Genomic DNA, 20,867 nt, shown 5'->3' on the forward strand with positions numbered 1-20,867 from the left:
TATGCCTGTTATGTCAACATCCTCATTTATTGCCAGGCATGCTAGTTCACGCTAGTATTTAGACATGTAACGTTTGTATATAAGCACTTGTACAGTTTGTCGATATTCAGTTGCTTTCCTTCACAGCTCATATTTAAATGGGACGCTTTTACATTTGACTGTTCCTCCCTAGCTTCTACCTGTACTTTATCAGCTTCTTTCCTATCCTCTTTACTAGTACCCCATTTAATAACTGCATTGCTAAGGGGTGCTATTATCAATGGCTATTAGCCAGGATGGGCAGGGATGGGGTCCCTAGCCTCTGTTTGCCAGAAGATGGGAACTGGCGACAGGTGCTGGATCACTTGAGGATTACCTGTTCTATTCAATCCCTCTGGGGCACCTGGCACTGGCCACTGTCAGAGGACAGGATACTGGGCTAGATGGTCCTTCGGTCTGACCCAGTATAGCCGTTCTTATGTTCCCTAAATATGTGCTCCTCCTCACTTATTGGCATTCCATATGGGATTTTGAGTCTATAAAGCAAAGAACAGATTACACTTGAGCGTATACACTTTGTCACGGACTCACAGATCGTGCCCATTCATGACCCCATAAGGTCTGTGAGGGGGTGCCCCTTCCAGTGCAACAGCCCTTCTTGGGGGTTCTCTCTCTCTTGGGGTTAAGCCCCTCCACCTCCTGGAGCCACACTTCTCAGAGCCTTAGCACATCTGTCTCTCACCATGGGCCCCCTCAGAGAGTCCACGTGCTCTGGACCCCCCGGCTGTCTCATCCCCAAAGGGGTTGATGCAACCCTGTTCTCTAGACTGGAGCAACTCTCAGCCAGCGTAAAACAGGAGGGTTTATTGAGAGTTGAACCCAGCACAGGAAACTCTCAGGGCCTCAGGCCTGGCTTCCCTCAGCACAGCACATCCCTGTCTCCCTGAAGCCAGGTGGGATCTGCCTGCTCCCCGTCTCCAGCCCAGAGACCCCCTGCTTCCCAGTTGGGCCTCCGATATCCCCGGCCCCAAGCCCCGCCTCTGTCCATTGTCTTCTCTCCAGGTAAACAGGATCATAAACAGGAAGGCCTGAGTCTCCTCTCCTATGGCCCCTCTGGCTGGAACCGGCTGATCAGGTTACCGGGGTCCTCTCTTCGCAGCCCATTGTCCTCCCACTGGCCAGAAAAGGCTGTGACTCCTGAGCTGGGTGTCCGGGTCCCCAGGTCACCGATCGCTGGGGTCTCCATCCTCCACGCCATCGGCCGGGATCCCAAGTTCCCTCTCTGGTCCTCTGTAACAACAAACTCCCTCGCCCCTCACCTCATTAAACCTGTAACACCTGGGGACAAGGAGTCCCCCTCTCTCTACATGTAACCCACTGGAAAACACAGAAAACCCAAGAAACCCCCCACTTCGTCACACACATCCCTTTCATCCGTTACCGTAGCAATTTGTGAATAATATCCTTCATTTACAAAGTAATCCAAGTGTAAATCTATCCTAAGTGTTATTTAACTGTTTCAGAAAAGTATGAGAATAGCGCTGATTGAATAACTGATTTTTTTCAGTTCAGTGGCCAAACTGAAAAAAACACAGAAAAATGTTTTGTTTTGGGTCAACTCAAAATGACAATTTTTCAATATTTCCTCACCCTAAAAGATTTTTTTTTTGTTTTGGGTCAAACAAAACATTTAGTTCAACTCAAAATAGAATATTTCATTTCATTTTATTTTGGGAGCTTTTTACACTTTGGGGGGAAATTAGCTAAATTTTTAAACAAATCATCATTTTGAAACAAAAAATCAAAATGTTTCACTTCAGCATTTTCAGATTATATTTTCCTTTTTTCCCAACCAAAACTATTCACTGAGTTCGACCCAAATTTGCAAATAGTTTCAGTCAACCTGAAACTGCATTTTTTGGTGAATAAACTATTTGCGAGAACAAATTCACCCCGCTCTAACAGTGAATGGAAATCTCTTACGAAAAACATCAACAAGGATTTCTGCATTGGACTGTAGGTGCCTCCTGGTGAAGCGAAAGGCATGTCTTTGCAGACCATGGTGGTTCAGGGCCCACCCATGAAGATGAAACTAAAACATGTTATATAAGGGCAATGTGGCATTTGATGAGCTACAGCACTCATGGACGAAATCCTCTCATAGGGTGCCGCTCTGAAGAAAAGGAACTCAGGGCATGGGGAGTATGATATAGCCCTAATAGTGCAAAGAGATACTCTAATTTTTTGTTATTTTTGGACACATTTTTATTTGAGAACTTGGGTAGAGACACAGCGTATTTAAAAGCAGCAGCAGTTGAATCACTGGATGGCTTTTGCCTAGATTGCCCACCTCTTCTTTATTCAAACTCCCCCAAGCATACAGTCTATCTACAACAGGGTCTCAAACTCCCGGCCCATGGCCTTCTGCGGCCCACGAGCCTCCCCAATGTGGCCTGCGGGGCTCCCAGTAGTTTTGGGGCCAGGTCTCTCCCTTGGCCCCACCTGCCACCCCTGAGCGCTCCCCCTTCAGGGGCCCCAGCAGTGCAGTGGAGCTGAGAGGCATCTGCCTGCTTGCTGCAGTGTCCGCCGGCCCTTCCCTGTGGCCCAGGGCCTGCACCCCCTTCCCACCCACCCCAGTTCCCAAACTCTCTCCCAAAGCCTGCGGCCCCTTCTCCTTTCCACACAAGCCCTCCCGCCCCCAAACTCCCTCCCAGAGCCTGCACCTCACCCCACTAGAGCCAGATTAACCTTTTGTAGGCCCAGCGCCCAACATATCTGTGGGCTCCCCTGGGGGCAATGGAGCATGGTGCAGGGGGTTGGTCCCTGGAGTGAGCGGCTGGCCTGGGGCACCATAGTGCCCAGTGTGAGGGCACTGTTTACAAACCTGCAGTTGCCAGATGCACAGTGGCCTGCCCAGCCCTTTGCTGCCACGCACAGACCCCCACCACCACCCAACACTGGAACAGCCCTCCAATTCCCTATGGCCAAAGCTTCCTCAGACCCACTATGCCCAGTGCCCCTGCCCCCCAGACCCTGCAACAAATACACAACGCCCTGCATAACACCACCCCTGTCAGCACCCCCACACCCCCACCACACATGCACAGAACCCGCACTCTCTAGTACCCCAACACACATAGATCCCCCCTCACAGCTCAGCAACCCCACCCCAGTCCCTCCAGACACACCCTCTCCCATGCCTTGCCTCCCAGCAGCAGTTACTGGCCCTGCTGGAGGTGACAGTGGGCTGGGCTGAGCCGCCAGTGCAGGTCCTGAGGCAGGGAATCGCTCTGGCCCCTCGGGAGTAGTGTGATCAGCCAGGACAGGGCCTGCCCCAGACAGCCTCCCTCAGGACCCACTTCCCTGGAAGGGCCCAGCCAAGCCCCCCATACTGTTCCCCTCCAGCTGGCTGAGACTGGCCAGGATTCTGCACCAGTCCCAGACAGCTCAGCCCCAGGGAGACAGGTGGGACCCCATAGGTGGTGGGAAGCAGAGACTGCCCGGAGCCGGAGGTTCACTGGGGTCTGGCCAGGGGGCAGAGAAGCCGGAGGGTGGGGCCAGGAGGTGAAGAGGAGCCCTCGGCGGGCAGGGTAAGAGGAGCAAGTGGTGGGCAGGGTGGGGGGATCCAGCAGGCTGGTGGGGTCTCAGGGCGCAGTGCAAGCAGAGCAGGCTGGGGCCCCTTCTGAGCATGGGCCCAGCTCCATGGCGCTACTGGCGCCATTGTAAACCTGGCTCTGATCCCCACACCTCCTCCCAGAGCCTGAGCCCCAGTCCCACACAACCTCTCAGCCCCCAAACTGCCTCCCAGAGCCTGTGCCCCCATCTCTACACTCCCGCCCAACCCCACACTCCCTTCCAGAGCCTGTGCCCCAGTCCCACACAACCTCTCAGCCCCCAAACTCCCTCCCAGAGTCTGTGCCATCATCTCTACACTCCCGCCCAACCCCACACTCCCTCCCAGAGCCTGTGCCCCATTCCCACACATCCTCTCAGCCCCCAAACTCCCTCCCAGAGCCTGTGCCCCCGTCCCTACACCCCCTCCCATCCCCACACTCCCTCCCAGAGCCTGTGCCCCATTCCCACACAACCTCTCAGCCCCCAAACTCCCTCCCAGAGCCTGTGCCCCCGTCCCTACACCCCCTCCCATCCCCACACTCCCTCCCAGAGCCTGTGCCCCATTCCCACACATCCTCTCAGCCCCCAAACTCCCTTCCAGAGCCTGTGCCCCCGTCCCTACACCCCCTCCCATCCCCACACTCCCTCCCAGAGCCTGTGCCCCATCCCCACAAAACCTCCCAGCCCCCCAGCTCCCTCCCAGAGCCTGTGTCCCCATCTCTACACCCCCGCCCAATCCCACACTCCCTCCCAGAGCCTGCACCCCCTTCCCGCACACCACCTCCCAGTCCCCAAATTCCCTCCCACAGACTGCACCCAGTTCCTACACTCCCTCCCAGAGCCTGTACCTCCTCCCCATATCCCATCCCATCACCAAACTCCCTCCCAGAGCCTGCACCCTCTCCCCACACACCCACAGCCCCCCAACTCCCTCCCAGAGCCAGCGCTCCTTCCCCTTCCCACACATCCCCTCCCACCCCCAAACTCCTTCCTAGAGCCTTCACTCCCTTCCTCTTCCCACCCCCAAACTCCCTCCCATATCCTGTGCCCCATTCCCACACACCCCCAGCCCCCAAACTCCCTCCCAGAGCCTGCACCCCTCCCCACACCCTCTCCCACCCCCAAACTCCCTCCCAGTGCCTGCGCGCCATCTCCACGCATCCCCAGCCGCCAAACTCCCTCCCAGAGCCTGCACCCGGTCCCCATACTCCCTCCCAGAGCCTGCACCCCCTCCCCACACACTTCTCAGCCCCCAAACTTCCTCCCAGAGCCTGCAACCATTCCCCAAACACCCCAGCTCCCAAACTCCCTCCCAGATCCTTCACCCCATCCCCACTCTCCCCAGCTCCCCAAATCTCTCCCAGAGCCTTCACCCCTTTCCCACACACTCTCTTCCCCCAAACTCCACCCCAGAGCCTGCACCCCAGACCTCCTCCCCCACCCAAACTCCCTCTCAGAGCCCAACCTCTCACCCCTTCTGCACTCAAACTCTCTCCCACAGCCTGCACCCCAATCCCCTACCCCAGACCTCCTCCCCCACCCAAACTCCATCCCAGAGCCTTAGGCAGGTGGGAGGTGGAATTGGGGGGGGCGGGTTCTGGGTGGCATGAGTGACATTGAGCCATTGGGAGGATTTGAAGACGGGCACTGGACCTAAGGTAAACTGAGTTTGAGACCCCGATCTACAACCTGTAATCAAACACTCTAGGGAAGGAGACAGCAGACAAGAGAGCCATGAATTTTCTAAGGATTCAATGAACTTAAGAGCCAACGGGTTCAGCGCTCAATAGGGTGTGCTAGTTTTTGAAGCCTACTGGAGCAAACTGCCTTCTTAGCAGACTCCTTTACTAAAAAGGCATCTGGATCAAACTGAGCAAGGTTTGCAGTGAGCCTGAAACAGTGAAAACACAGAAGAAAGTGTTAGGAGTATGAATTGTGGCACAGTGATTTCTGAAGACTGCCTCAGTTTTAACAACTGGAGCCTAAGTTCTGAATCTACAGCTACTAACAATAAGAGCTTATGTTCTCAGGAGACCTTCAAATGCACCCCTAACACTCTGCACAAATCACTGGTGAGCTCTCCACCTCTCTCAGCCAAGATTTAATAGCAGGTGTCAGTGAAAAGTCCCACAGTACTAAAATTTCATTATTTTTGGAAAATATATCACAGAACATTTTGTAATACGTGGTGATATATTGCCACAGATAATTATGGTTGACATGCTGACAGGCCAGGTGCCAGCACATGCCAGATTCTCAAGGCACTTCCCTTGATTGTGAATATCAAAGTTGTTGATTATATTGTTTTCATCCATCTATATTCCATATTTTGCTATTACGTTACTTCTACATTATGTATACCCTGTAATCAAAGGTGTGTTCATGTAGGATTGTAATCAGGTGTTAAAACTTCATAAAAACTAATGAAGGATTGTTGTTTGATATTATATTACCTTTTACATCGTGTATATCTCTGTGACTAAACTCATCAGACATAAACCTTGGAAATGCTAATGAAAGACTTAATGGCTATAGCAGGAAATGCTCATTTCAAAGCCAGGCATCATGGAGGAATAAAGACACTTATCAGATTACCTTTTGTGGGGGAAAGCTATAAATATGGGTTCATGGAATGATCCTGCATCTCTGCGCTATCTGGATTCCAACAGGGTGGAAAAACTAAGTGAGTGGACAGAAAACCCCAGGCTTCTCCTGTGTAACTAATTAATGATCTGGAGGATGGCGTGGACTGCACCCTCAGCAAGTTTGCAGATGACACTAAACTGGGAGGAGTGGTAGATATGCTGGAGGGTAGGGATAGGATACAGAGGGACCTAGACAAACTAAAGGATTGGGCCAAAAGAAATCTGATGAGGTTCAACAAAGACAAGTGCAGAGTCCTGCACTTAGCACAAAAGAATCCCATGCACTGCTACAGACTAGGGACTGAATGGCTAGGCAGCAGTTCTGCAGAAAAGGACCTACAGGTTACAGTGGATGAGAAGCTGGATATGAGTCAAAAGGGGGGGGGGGGGGGGGGGGGGGGGGGGGGGGAGGGAGGGGGGGGGGGGCGAGGGACATGCAAGTCCACTTAGATGAAAATCTCATGCACGCTGCAGACTAGGAGCCGAATGGGCTAGGCAGGCAGTTCTTCAAGAAAACCCTAGGGTTACAACGTGGAAAGAAGCTGGATAGAGTCAACAGTGTGCCCTTGTTGCCAAGAAGGTAACAGCTTTTGGGCTGTATAAGTAGCGGCATTGCCAGCAATCGAGAGATGTGATCCTTCCCCTCTATTCAGCATTGGTGACGGCCTCAAGCTGTAACCTGTGTCCAGTTTTCGCCCCACACTATTAGAAGGATGTGAAAAATTGGAAAGAGTCCAGCAGAGGACAACAAATTATTAGGGCTTGGAGCACGATATTATGAGGAGAAGATGCAGGAAACTGGGATTTTAATCTTAGAAGAGAAGAATAGGGGATTTGATAGCTGCTTTCAACTACCTGAAAGGGGGTTCCAAAGAGGATGGATCTAGACTGTTCTCAGTGGTACCAGATGACAGAACAAGGAGTGGGGGAGGTTTAGGTTGGATATTAGAAAAAAAATTTTCACTAGGAGGGTGGTGAAGCACTGGAACGGGTTACCTAGGGAGGTGGTGGAGTCTCCTTCCTTAAAGTATGAAATTAATTCGAACTTATTCTATTCGAATTTTCAGAAGCTATTTTATACATTCGCTGTTGTGTGTCCCCAATAAAATGCATGAATTCGGCAGAGTGAGTCCACAGTACTGAGGCTAGCATCGAATGTCAGAGCGGTGCACTGTGGGAAACTATCCAAGAATTCCCACAGTCTCTGCCGCCCATTGGAATTGTGGATTAAGCTCCCAGTGCATGATGGGGCAAAAACATTCTCATGGGTGTTTCTGGGTGTGTGCCATCACTCGCTCCTCCCTCCATGAAAGCTACGGCAGATGCTGTACTGCCAGCAGACGGTGCAGTATGGTGCACTGCCTGCCTCCTGGTACTATGAATCCACCTCGCATGTCCTCTTGTCTTTCTATCTACTCTTTTATCTAACCATTTCCCACCTTTTTTCGGCAGGTAGTGACTCTGGGAAATGTGCAGACCATAGTGTTTGGCTTTAATGCGCTGGGGTTCCCTAACTGCGATGGGGTGATAGACAGAGCACATCTTGGCCCCGGCACACCATGGTGGCCAGTACATAAACCGCAAGGGGTACTTTTCCATGGTGTTGCAAGCATGGGTGGATCACATGGGACGTTTCACCGACATCAACGTGGAATGGCCAGGAAAGGTGTATGACACTTGAATCTTCAGGAAGAGCTGCAGGAAGGGACTTACTTCCCTGACCAGAAAATAACCATTGAGGATGTTGAAATGCCTATAGCTATCCTCGAGGATCCAGCCTACTGCTTAATGCCATGGCTCATGAAGCTGTATACAGGCACCCTGGACAGTAGTAAGGAGCAGTTCAACTATAGGCTGAGCAAGTGAAGAATGGTGGTATAATGTGCTTTTGGACATTTGAAAGGGTGCTGGCACAGTTTACTGATTCGGTTAGATCTCAGCACAACCAATATTCCAACTGTCATTGCTGCTTGCTGTGTGATCCACAGTATCTGTGAGAGCAAGGGAAAACAGATTCCCCACCTGCTGCCTGTGCCCTGTCCTCCTCCTCTTCCTCCTCTTCTTTGTCCTCCAATGACTCTTCCTCCTCACTCCATGGGACTTCCCCCTTGCAGGTGTCCACGGACAGTGGTGGGGTAGTGGTGGCGTCACCCCCTTAATTGCATGGAGCTCACGGTAGAAGCGGAATGTCTGGGGCTGTGACCCAGAGCGCCCATTCGCCTCCCTGGCTTATTGGTACGCTTGCCTGAGCTCCTTGATTTTTGTGTGACACTATCATGTGTCCCTGGAGTAGGCTTTTTCTGTCATGGCCCTGGAGACTTTAGCGTATGTATTTCCATTCCTTTTTCTGGATCGTAGTTCTGCCATAACAGACTCACCTCCCCAGCATGCAATGAGATCCAGTACCTCCCATTCGGACCATGCTGGGGCTTGTCTGTGAATCTGGGACTACGTGATCTCCTGTGATGGTGGACTCTGCATGGTCACCTGTGATGGGGAACCGTGCTGATGGTCACTTGTGCTGATGGTGACCAAACAGGAAACGAAATTTAGAAGTTCCTGGGGCTTCTCCTGCCCACCTAGCTAGTGCATTGGAGTTGAGAGTGTTGTCCAGAGCGGTCACACGGGAGCATTCTGGGATAGCTCCTGGAGGCCAATAATGTTGTATTGCATCCACAATACCTTTAACCCAGGATTGTGATCTCGATTTAAGCACTACTCCACTTGCGAAGGTGGAGTACAGAAATCGGATTAAAGAGCCCTTTAAATCAAAAACCAGTTTGGTCATGTGGACAGAATCATTTTTTTTTCGAATTGGGGGTTGATCCTACTTTGAGCAGGGGGTTGGATTAGATACCTCCTGAGTTCCCTTCCAACCCTGATATTCTATGATGATTCTATGAACCCTGAAAGACTTTTGGAGATTGGCAGATTACTACATCTCTGCTAACATTTGGACTTACAAACTTTGACTCACCTGATAATATGTTTTACCTGCTTTAACCTCCCAATAACTCATTTCTTTTTCTTAGCTAATAAACCTTTAGTTAATTTACTAGAGAACTGGCTATCAGGATTGTTTTTGGCATAAGATCCAGAGTACCACTTGGTTTGGGATAAGTGACTTTGGGATTGGAATAACCTAATGTGATGTGATTTTTGGTTTCTGTAACTTTTTAATCACAACGTTAAGTTTGTCTGGGTGGCAAGATAGGCTCAAGAGTCTAAAGGGACTGTCTATGACTCCAGGTATAGTGATCCAGGCATCCAGCTTCTCATCCACTGTAACCCCCAGGTCCTTTTCTGAAGAACTGCCGCTTAGCCAGTCAGTCCCCAGCCTGTAACAGGAAATGGGATTCTTCCATCCTAAGCGCAGGACTCTGCACTTGTCCTTGTTGAACCTCATCAGATTTCTTTTGGCTCAATCTTCCAATTTGTCTAGGTCACTCTGGACCCTATCCCTACCCTTTCAGCATATCTACCTCTCCCCATTTCAGTGTTATCTGCAAACTTGCTGAGGGTGCAATTCATCCCATCATCCAGATCATTAATAAAGATGTTGAACAAAACCAGCCCCAGGACCAACCTCTGGGGCACTCTGCTTCATACCAGCTGACATTGAGCCGTTGATCATGAGCTGTTGAGCCTGACGATCTAGCCAGTTTTCTATCCACACTATAGTCCATTCATCCAGCCCATACTTCTTTAACTTGCTGGCAAGAATACTGTGGGAGACCGTATCAAAAGCTTTGCTAAAGTCAAGGCATATCACTGCCACTGCTTTCCCCACATCCACAGAGCCAGTTATCTCATCATAGAAGGCAATCAGATTGGTCAGGTTCTCCCACTGGTGTAATCCCGTTGCCTGAGAGGTAGTAGCTAGGTTGACAGAAGATGTCTTTTGTTTACATAGCACTGTCTATGTGCAGACTTAAGTCTGCTGAGCTATGCTGTTCAGGGGTGTGGATTGTCACACCCCAGAGGAAAGTAGCTAGGTTGATCTCTCTAGAGTGACCAACCCTTAGAGGGTAAGTTCTTTGGGGCAGGGACTGTCTCACACTATGTGCTTGGGCGATGTTTAGCACAATGGGTCTCTGGTCCTGGTTGTCTTCCAGATGCTACTTAATAGAGACAGCAACAAAAGGTGCCAACTATAACTTAGTGCTGCCCTTGCCTGAAGCAAAGCAGCATCCCTAAGCCTGACATGAGGAATGAACACTCCTCTCAAAGAAAACCTACAGCACTGCTGAGAAGCAGAGAAAAATTCAACAGACTGAATCACAGAAGCCAGAGAAATCAAATGATCAGATAGCGAGTAGGGTGAGGGACTCCTATCTCCCTGCCAAACCAGGGAGTATACTTTGTAAAGTATTGTGCAGACCAGCTATAAAATTCCCTTTGATGCTACTGAAGCATCTAATTCATCTCACGGTCAAGGCACATCTCCTGATATTCCACCTATGTTTTATTTTCTCAGTTTCTTCCCATTACCCCAGCTATGTCCTGCACAGTCACATGCACAAATTCCTCTCCTTCCTTGGTGGTTACGCATCTCAAATTTGCAGAGTATCACATCCTCACTTAGTCACTGCTTAACTAAGTTAAGTATATTTAGCTCTTTTCTCACAAGTCAATTCTCCAGACTTGGATTATATTTATTGCTGTTCTCTAAGCTCCCTCCAGCTTGTCAATGTCTTTCTGGTAATGCTTGGCCAGAATGGAGCAGGAATTTCCACCTACTGTCGCCTCAAACCCATCCCACCTCTGTCACAATACCTTTGGCAGAGGCCTGATATCGGATTGGCCTTTTTTGCACCATGGGCCACTGCCAACTCTTATGAGGTGACAGACAGCATATTAAACAGATCTTTCAGTATTGTTACTTACCAAGTGTCTCCTTCTGATTGAGCTGATGTTTCAGTTAATTTTTCTTAGCTATGTTATCATGTGTGTGGGGGGAGGGGTGTTTCCAAGCTGAATTACACTTTATTTCTCTGCACATGCCATCTTTTCTCTAGTTTCCTGTCTTATTTCTCTGTCCTGGGTGGTGGTAGCAACTCCTCTTAACTCTTCAATATCTGTTAATTTCATTAGTGTGTTTATTCCATCATCCAGATGATGATAGATTAGGATGTTAAATAAGATTAACCCTTGCAAATTCCTTCAGTAACCTGCCTTCCGCAACTAGATACATTGCCCTTTACCATTATTCCTTCACATTTGTTACTGGCTTGGTAAAAATCGAATAATATATCACATCACCAGCTTGTGGTGTCTGCCCTTGTTTTCTGACCGTCTGCCCTGAGATAGGCACTCACAGTTGTGAGCCACTCCAGACAGCATGACAAAAGCTACATGAATGAACAAAGACCATTGAATGATACATTAGCCTTACTTTTCTTATCGTATTTACTAACTAATGTGTTAATTCAGTAATTCAGAGGGGTTTTCCCAGCTCTGCCATCACAAAAAATTTAAAAGCACTTTTCAACTATATAAACAGTCCAATACACATTCACGAGTTGCTTCTTCCAATACTAACATGCAAACATCTCTGGGGTGGAATGGCAGCTGTTTAACAGCACAACTAGCTTTTGGGTTTCTACAAGAACTAATTATGCTTAATACATTTCCACGTTCTGTACGAAATGGCCATAGACCCAGCTGGTGAAACACAGGAACAATGACAAAGAAAAGGGCTCTCTGCACATCTGAGCAACCTCTCACCTCTCCTTTTAGCAAGTCCCTTTGGTGAGCACATACCTTTTGCACGGCTGGGACAGTTCCTCAATCCTAGGTGTAGCCACTGCGTGCTTTGCTGCCTTTGTCACTGGCCATTCAGTATCATGGGCAGGCAGATACTCAGGTGACACCACTTTTGCTTTAGCCAACTCTAGTGTCCGAACACTTGCTACTGCTTGCTGGGCAGACCTAGATACCTGTGAGAGGAACCACAGGAGGCGCTCCCCTCGAGTTCTGTCCTGAAAGTACAACTGTTAGATTAAATCCATAGGAGCATTCTGCTGTGAAGTGCTGGGCTGAATGTTAGGAAGCCACTGGGCAGCCAGTGCCAATCTGCAGCCAGTGCCATACTCTCCTGTCAGGAGACACCACTTCCCAAAGGGATTTAAGGTGTACCCAGCGCAGCCCAGCATAGCAGCCTGGAGGTGATAAAGGCATGGATCACAGTAGCAAAGTCCACAGCCAAGAGAAAAGGCTGGAGCCTCCTGCCCAGACACCGCCTGGCCACTGCTGTTATTTGATCCTAGGGAAACAGCTGGGAGTCTACCAAGTCTATTAAGTTATACACCCAAGTGACAAATGCTACACCCATCCTCTCATTCAGAGGGGCTGACAGTGTCTTTGCTAAACCCTGCAGCTGCTTCCCCCAACCAGCCATCATAGACTCAGTCTCAGCAAGAATGAACCTCTGTCCAGTCCTGCCCAGACCTGGAGAGAAACACACCACCGTACTCTCTAGCCTGGGATGCATGGCCCCGTTGTAACGCTGGATGCATCAAGGCGACTAGTGGTTGGGACACAAAAGGGGGCACCAGCTAAAAGGAGGGCAGGTGAACTCCCCACGTGACTCCTCCCCACTCTACCCCCAGCCTAGGGCCCCTGCACGCTCCCCATCCACCATTACCTGGGGCTCTATCCTCCCACTGTGCCAGCTCCCCCTAGCAGGTTTGACTGTTCTTGGCAGCCAGGACCCAGAGCCACTCCCAGATGCTGTCTGGGAGAGTGCCTGGCTGTGGTAGCAGCAGGCTGCCCCCTGCCCAGGCTCAGCTTCTGGGGACAGTGGCTGAGCGAGCTGGCGTGCCCCCAGGATCTCAGCCTGGGCAGGGGGCAGCTGCTGCACTGCATGGAGCAGCATCCCAGACAGGCAGCGTGTCTGGAGACAGTGCCATAGGTGTACATGGTGATGTGAGAAGAGAGGCCCCATTGGTCCAAAGAGCTGTTAGATAACTCCAACAAGAGGAGCAGAGGGAGGGAAGGAGACAAGAGAAACGGAGGGAGGCAGCATTGTCCAGTGTCTAGGACCCAGGAGACATGGGATCTATTCCTGGAGCTGCTACTGACATGCTATGTGATCTTGGGCAAGTCACCTCCCTTCTCTGTGCCTCAGTTTCTCCTCCCTACCCTGACCACGTAGACTAGTCTCATTGGAGAGGGGTCCTGAGTGCAGGATCTCAGCTAGCCAAGGTTTGCTAGAGACTGAAGTCTGAGTCTGTGGAATGGACCAGAACAAAGGGGCAGGGTCTGGAGTTGAGGGAATTCTCCTCCTTCATTTCCCTCTCATAGCTGGTTCTTTCCCATCACTAGCTCTGAAATCTGCCCTTTCCTCTCCATCCCAACAACTAACGCCCTGGCCCTGGACTTGATTCTCTTTTGCCCAAGCTCCGTGCCCCTTTGGTCTTATCTTTGGTATTATAGTGGTGTCCACAGCCATCAGGCCTTGCTGTGCTGGGCATGGCCCACACGCAGTGAGAGAACTTTTACAGTCTACACGGACAGGGGAGGAAGGAGAAACTGAGGCCCAGAGAAGGGAGGTGACTTGTCAAAGATCACATATCACCCCGGCTTATCAGGCTGTCCTATGCCAAAGCACTTCCATTCCATGCATCACCTTCGCTGCCCTGAATGGTGTCTCTCCATCTTAACCACTGCATCTCCCTCTTCCCATAAACTGGACAAGCTTCAAATGGATCTGTACTCCTGCAACATTTGCTCCTTTTTCTACTGGGGTAAGTCCAAAGTGCAGTGCCAGCCTGAGAACCATGTCAGGTGCCAGGCAAATGCATGGGTGGGAGAAAGAATCCTTGTCCCGGGCTACAGACTGGAAGCAGGACTGTTCTGCAGCAGCTACTTCAGCCTAATGGCTACAGCAGCTTCTCTGGGCCCTTATGCGTGGAGAAGAATAAGATGATCGATGCAGTGCTGGACCTTCCCATCCCCGCTCTCCTCCAGCCTGTCCATCTCACCCACCTGCAATCTATCCATCCGCCTCGTATTCATGCCTTGCACATCTTCAGGGTGTCTGAGCACCATGTGCTAGGCACCCAGGATCCAGCCTGACCCATGGCACAGCCTGACCCAGGATTGCACCAGAACCACTGCCCAGAGGTTCTCTGCGGGCAGGGAGGAGGGTACTGGCTTGTGAAGCCCTAAGCTGTTTTTTATACACTGAATGCACAAGTATTGTCTGCTTAGTCATCTAAGGGAGACCAATGACAGCCCATCAATAGAGAGGACAGCCCTTCACACCAAAGAGCTGCAGTCACATTGCCTTACTGGACAGATCATGGACTCGGGACTTCCCCGGTCGTAGCACAAAGTATTCTTCCGAATCTTCGGCTGGGCAAGACGCTGTGTTCTTGGAGGGGTGAGAGTCATCCTTGCAGTGTCTGTAATTTGTGTTTCAACCTACAGAGGGCAAATAAAGCAGTACACAGGTCTGTTAGATGTTAGAGGCCAATATTATCACAGGCAAGTTTCTCACCTTAGGCACTTGTATAAGAGTTTGATTTTCAGAGGAGCTGAATATGCCCAGTTCGCATTGACATCAGTGGGAGCTGTCTGAAAATCAGGCCATTTTTAATGTGGGTGCCCAACCTGGGACGTAGGTCCCTAGCTTTAGGTGCGTAAGTTTGAAAAGTTTGATCTGTGACACATACCAGTAACCAAGTCAGACTTAAACAGCAAGCCACAAAGCTTCATTGAAACATGCAGAATGAAACTTTTAAAAATCTCCTCTTAGGATGGGAGTTTCAAAAGTGCCTAAGTGGTAGAGGAGCACCACTCCCATTGAACTCAAGGGGCTCTGGAAACGTCACCCTGGCTCCCCAAACCAACCCCTGCTGAATGTTGTTTGGAAGTTTGGGTGTTGGCCTTCTTTATGGGAGGAAACAATGGGTGTGCCAAGGATGTCATGGAACTGCTGCTACACATCTGGGGGAGCCGCAGGCAATGGAAAGGAAGGACCTTAGATACTGTTTACTGTGGCGCGTTCACAATACTGTCCTCAAGGGTGGATTAACAGCAGCCATGGGGGAGAATACAGCGATTATAAGTGAAGAGAGAAAAGGGGATGGCTTTCCAAAGTTTGTGTGTGCGCGTGTACCTGGCAGCCACCCAACCTGCTCAATGGAAAATCATCAAGGGTGCCCCAGGCACACAAAGGCTAATCTATCAGAGGGGTAGCTGTGTTAGTCTGTATTCACAAAAATAACGAAGAGTCTGGTGGCACCTTAAAGAGTAACAGATTTATTTGGACATAAGCTATTTTGGACAAAGGTTGATCTGTAAGGCAAGAAAAGCAAGAAGCGGGAATAAAATGCCTCACACATATAGATGGCACAGAACTGCTTAGTCTCCAGGAGTTACTGGGCCTGGGAAAAGTGCAGCAGCAGTTCCAGTGGGCCCCAGGGGATCTAGTACAGTACAGCCATTTCTCACTAGATGTGCAAGGTACTTGTCCTGACATCAGCCCTTCCACTTGCCTCTCCACCACAATGTCAGGCTCTTTATGGTCCACCAACCACTGTACTGTATTACTTTCCCAGACCCTCACAGACTTCGATCGTGCTACTCTTCCCCCGGCTCCTACACTCGTCCTGAACTTCACTCTCAGCACCTAACCTTTCTGGCCATCTCTCCAGGCAGGCTGCAGCAGGCTTCTTGCTCCTCTCCAGCTGTGAGCACTGCTCTGACCCCTTTCGCTGCATGTGCAGCTTGATCACATCCCTGCCAGCCCTACAGTAAAGGACCTGGCAGTGTGGTGGAGGAGAGGATAGAAGGTCTGATGTCAGGCACCTACCTCGTACACCTGGTTTGAACTAAGGCCTATTGGACTTGAAGAGAGGGGGCTGACAGGACTCCCGGGAAGGTAAAGCCACCTGGCCTTCACTGAGCTGTCACGGGCATATATGTGCTAGTATAACTGTAGACACTGAGCCAGGGAGCTAGGACCGTGCTTCATTGACAATAAACCTGACCAAATGCCTTCGCACCTTGATGGATCTTGTGGTCATTGAGTAGTTCGCTCAAGGTCTGCTGTGCCAGCTACCTGCGCAGGGCTGGGATGGCATATGGAGGAAACACATGCAGCCAAACATCTAACTACACTGGGGACCCCAACCGCTGATCTGTTAAGTAAACGAGCTGCTCTCTGTAGGAATCGCGATCTAACATCGCAGAACAATATTAGTTAGGGAACCCCCCATACCTACCCTGCAAATCCCCACAGAGTCTGATGAAATTTGGACCCGATGAATTGCCAGCAAGGGGGGACCAATATGAATTTTAAAAAAGAAAATGGGGAAATACGACAAAAGGTGCTGGTGCACTTTTAACCATTACTTGGCTTCCAATTTGCCATTGCTTAATATCACTGTTTTCATCTTGATTCATTTTTTGCTGTTCTGCAGCTGGTTTTGCTGCAGCAGACCCTTGGGCAGTACCCAACCAGTGTTAAAGATTGTTTATCTAGATCGTTGTTGCCATTGCTTTAGTTTCTCAATCTGGGGGGTATAGCAAGTTTTTCCAGACAGGCATGGGTCTTCCAAAGAGCACCTCAGAAAGGCTAAATCCTGTCATGCAATTTGGAAGGCACTGGATTCTCATATGAACCCATGGGAATACCATATCCCAATTTGTTCCCAGTTCATTGCACACTTTGATAATGCAATTTTAAGAGACTTTTTCATACTTTCCACCTGCCCTCCAGCTTGAGGATGGTAGGGATGTGCAAGGGTAAGGAATACCAGACCACGTACCCATGTTCCGGAATACTTTCCCAATGAATGCAGGTCCATTAATAGAATCAGTACTGTGTAATAGTCCTCAACTGGGGAATACTTCCATCATCAGCATTTTAGCAGCTGCAGGGCTATCTTCCTTCCTGGTGGGAAATGCCTCTACCCATTTACTGAAGGAATCCACCACAACTGATGAGCAATGGCCCCATAAAATCCACCTGCATGCACAACAGCCTGCAAGAAAATCTTTAAAGCCTGGTGTATTAGTTCTCCCCACCTTTTCCTTCTAGCAGGGCTTATAGGGAATAATCATGTAATCCTTCATATATATCCATCTCTACACCGGTACTACTCTATAAAATATAAGCACAATACACTTATAATAGTGACCAAAGCTCTTCGCATCAATCATCAACTAAGTAGAAAGGTCTCCTCATGTCACCCAAAAGTTATCCCAAAACAACTCTAAACCCCACACATCAGTCATAGTCCCAGGCCTAACATTCCCAGGTCCACCACAAGGAACTAAAAACAATTAAAAAATAAAATCTGTCTACTAGTCGTATGAGGGAATGTGCAGATTAAAAAGACAGATGGGGCATGAGTGTATGGATGGTAAAATAAGGTAACCACATAACAGTGTTTAGCCCACTGGGTTATCTTTAGTCCATGCATTATGCTTTTCCAGGACAATGGGTGAACATCCTCCGCATATAAAGACAAAAAGTGGAGGAATGTAGTAGAAAGAGAGCCTTGCATCAGAGGCCTGGAATAAGGCCTGAGGCCTGGGCTAAAGTAGTGATCAAAGTCAAGCTGTGAGCTAGGCAGGACCCGTTCACAGAATCTGGCAAGAACAGGGCTGATATTGCAAAAACACACATTCCAAAGAGGTGCTAGGCATAGAGCTCCCATGCAGACACATTCCAGTAGGGTGGTACCAGAATACCTTGATACCAGCACATTCCCTAAAGAGAACAGAATCATGCTGACCCATACTAAAGATAAGGTCAGGACGACAGCATGATGGATAGAGATGTTTTGATCAAATCAACATGTAAAAGGTGATGGGTGGCACCTAACTACATTAGCGGGGAAATACGTAACTTGTTTGCATTGATATATAAAATGGAGTCTCAGAGGGAGTGTCTTTGGCCAGCAGAGGGGGGAATGGAAAGTCCAGACATTCACTGAGCTGACTCCACTGTCAGAGGCATATGTGTGCTAGTGTAACTACAGACATTGATCCAGGGAGCTAGAACCATGCTTCGTTGACAATAAACCAGACCAAATGCCTTTGCAGCTTGATAGATCTTGTGGTCACTGGGCAGTTCACTCGAGGTCTGCTGTGCCAGCTACCTGCGCAGAGCAGGGATGGCACACGGAGTAAACACATGCAGTCAAACATCTAACCACATTTATTACTCTACATTGTTGTAGCACCAAGGAGGCCCAGTCATGGACTAGAACCCCATTGTGCAAGGTACTGTACAAACACAGAACAAAAAGACTTAATCTAAGTGTAAAACAAGAGACAACAGATGGACACAGACAGATGGGGGAGTGCAAAGAAACAAAAAGACAATATGGGTCAGCATCGACAGTGGGATAAGCATACCAGCAGCCTGACCATTGTCAGGTTTTTTTGTGTGTGCTTCTTGGAAAAGAAGGGTGGTGCAGGATGCCAGTGAGGTATTTAGGGAAGCTCCTCCCAAGGGGGAGGCACAGCATGGCAGGAAGCACAAAGAAGCTTGTCTGACAATTTAGCAAGTGGCGTTTTGCAAGATCAGCTAGGGGACTGCAGTGCCTTTTGGGGACATGAGTATTGTACTCATCTTCTTTTGCTGGCCACACTGTAGCTGGGAAATAGAGAGAATCATAGAATATCAGAGTTGGAAAGGACTTCAGGAGTTCATCTAGTCCAACCCCCTGCTCAATGCAGGACCAATCCCCAATTTTTGCCCCAGATCCCTAAATGACCTCAAGGACTGAGCTCACAACCCTGGATTTGGCAGGCCAATGCTCAAACCACTGAACTATCCCTCATATCCTGTCAGTTCAGCCAAATGTTGTTCTTGACATTCACAGCTGGCATGAAGTAGGCAAACACCTGCATCCAAAGATATAAACTGGCTATACACCTTGTACCCTCCCGTGCAGCCCTACTGTTACACAACAGAAGTCACTAAAGAGAGGGAGGTGTTGCTTTCCTAGACTCCATCTATTTTTCAGCTACACTGACAGGAAATACTGTGACAAAGAAATATACTGACCATAAACAGTCCAACTATTGCACAAAGCATCCAGAGAACAGTTACACAGCGTCATTAGCATTACATATTTTTGTGGCTAATAGGATTCATGGTTATTATTGTTTTTTTATTTTAGCCAACTGATTGAAAGGAAATGAAATTACTGAACTACACCCAAATAGAATTCACAGAACAAGTTATGTGAGCAAAATGCAGAAGCAGGTTTCTCCCTGTGTTGTAATAGTGCTGGATGTGGCAATGGCCTGCAATATCTTGGAAGACCTTACTGAATTAAGTTTCTTTGGGTTCCATTATATTAAATGCAAAGTTTAAGTATTATTGTGGGGCAGGATAGTATATAACCTCTCTGGGGGCGGGGCAGCTGTGATGTGAGGCGTGAATGATCAAAGGACTATAGTGAACCATGTGCCAGACAAGAATGGACAATTGTGAAGGGGATTTCTTGGGAAATGCCCAGGGAGAAGTGAATATAAATTTCCTATCTCCAGTTATGCAATAACCAAGCTCTTTGAAGCTCCGCGCTGAGGAGTGGGCTTTTGTCTCATCTGTTACATGACACCAAGATCAAAGGCCCAAGCTGTATACAGGAAAGACTGAGCTATTCATGATTGCTCTGGCTCTGTATCTGAGATGGTTATAAACTTGTAACCATGGCAATAACCCAGCAGTGGGTTTTAAAGGACTGACACCGACCAGAGCCTGAGGTTGGAGTGGGGGTAGCCTTTGGTAAGCTTTCGAGAAGGCATGTAGGTTCTTGTACTGCCATTAACACCTTTCTCTGTTATGCTTTCATCTTAAGAATAATTGTGCTTGCTTAGATAGAGCTGTGTGGTAATTACATTGTTCATAGCCTCCAGAGTGAAAGCAAAGTTCAGACACTGGCCAGTTTCAGTTTTCTGGAAATATCACAGTGTAGGCAGGAAACATGCAGCCTGGAAAATCTCTGGGCAGGGGGAGAAAGACAAGTCTGTGCCCAAGAGATGTTATTGCTGAGAAGCTGTCAACCTAGAGTGGGTACCTTGGTAAGGATGGAGGGGGATAGAGGTATAGTTTCCCTGATCCATGGCAGTAATATTTCCCACAATAAAGCAATTTTCTAATCCTCCTTCCTGACACTCATAACATTTATTTGTTAAATATAGATATTCATGTTCCATTAAAAAACACTTTAACAAAAAGGATGGTCTCTTAACTTGCAGCTTCAAAGGCGAGAGTAATTTATACACTGGAATGGGATTTTTAATTCTCTTTTTGCAATAGTCATAATTGGGGCCAGAAGAAACCACTCTGATCACCTAGTCTGACCTCCTACATACCACAGGTCACAGAACCTCACCTAGTGATTTCTGCAGTGTAAGCACTTCTGCTTCCCTACTATGTACATGAATGAATATGACTCATGTTATCTGAGATCCTGCCTGAACCCTCTCACCCCCAGTAGAGAGTGACCGACTGAGGAAGAGAGACTTCAGAGATCACTCTCAATTTAGGTTTCCTGTACAATAGCATCAAAAAGTGGGGAACTGCAGTTCCTGGCCCCTTTTTCTGTCCTTGTACAGGTGGGTCAGTATGTCTGATGTGAAGGTGGCTAATACATT

The 20,867-nt window shown here is 48.9% G+C and overlaps 1 protein-coding gene across 1 annotated transcript in view; it reads right to left on the reverse strand.

The window, feature by feature from the left end:
- Nucleotides 1-5,370: 5,370 nt before the first annotated feature.
- Nucleotides 5,371-20,867, reverse strand: part of SPMAP2L (sperm microtubule associated protein 2 like) — a 30,460-nt gene continuing 14,963 nt past the window's right edge. The window contains exons 7-9 of the mRNA XM_075066063.1: nt 14,535-14,666; nt 12,003-12,178; nt 5,371-5,485 (exon numbers count right to left, since the gene is read on the reverse strand). Of these exons, the coding sequence (XP_074922164.1) occupies nt 5,371-5,485; nt 12,003-12,178; nt 14,535-14,666 (423 nt within the window). The remainder of the gene's footprint in view (nt 5,486-12,002; nt 12,179-14,534; nt 14,667-20,867) is intronic.

Source organism: Chelonoidis abingdonii, chromosome 5, assembly GCF_003597395.2.
Source record: "Chelonoidis abingdonii isolate Lonesome George chromosome 5, CheloAbing_2.0, whole genome shotgun sequence".
Classification (NCBI taxonomy): Eukaryota; Metazoa; Chordata; order Testudines; family Testudinidae; genus Chelonoidis; species Chelonoidis abingdonii.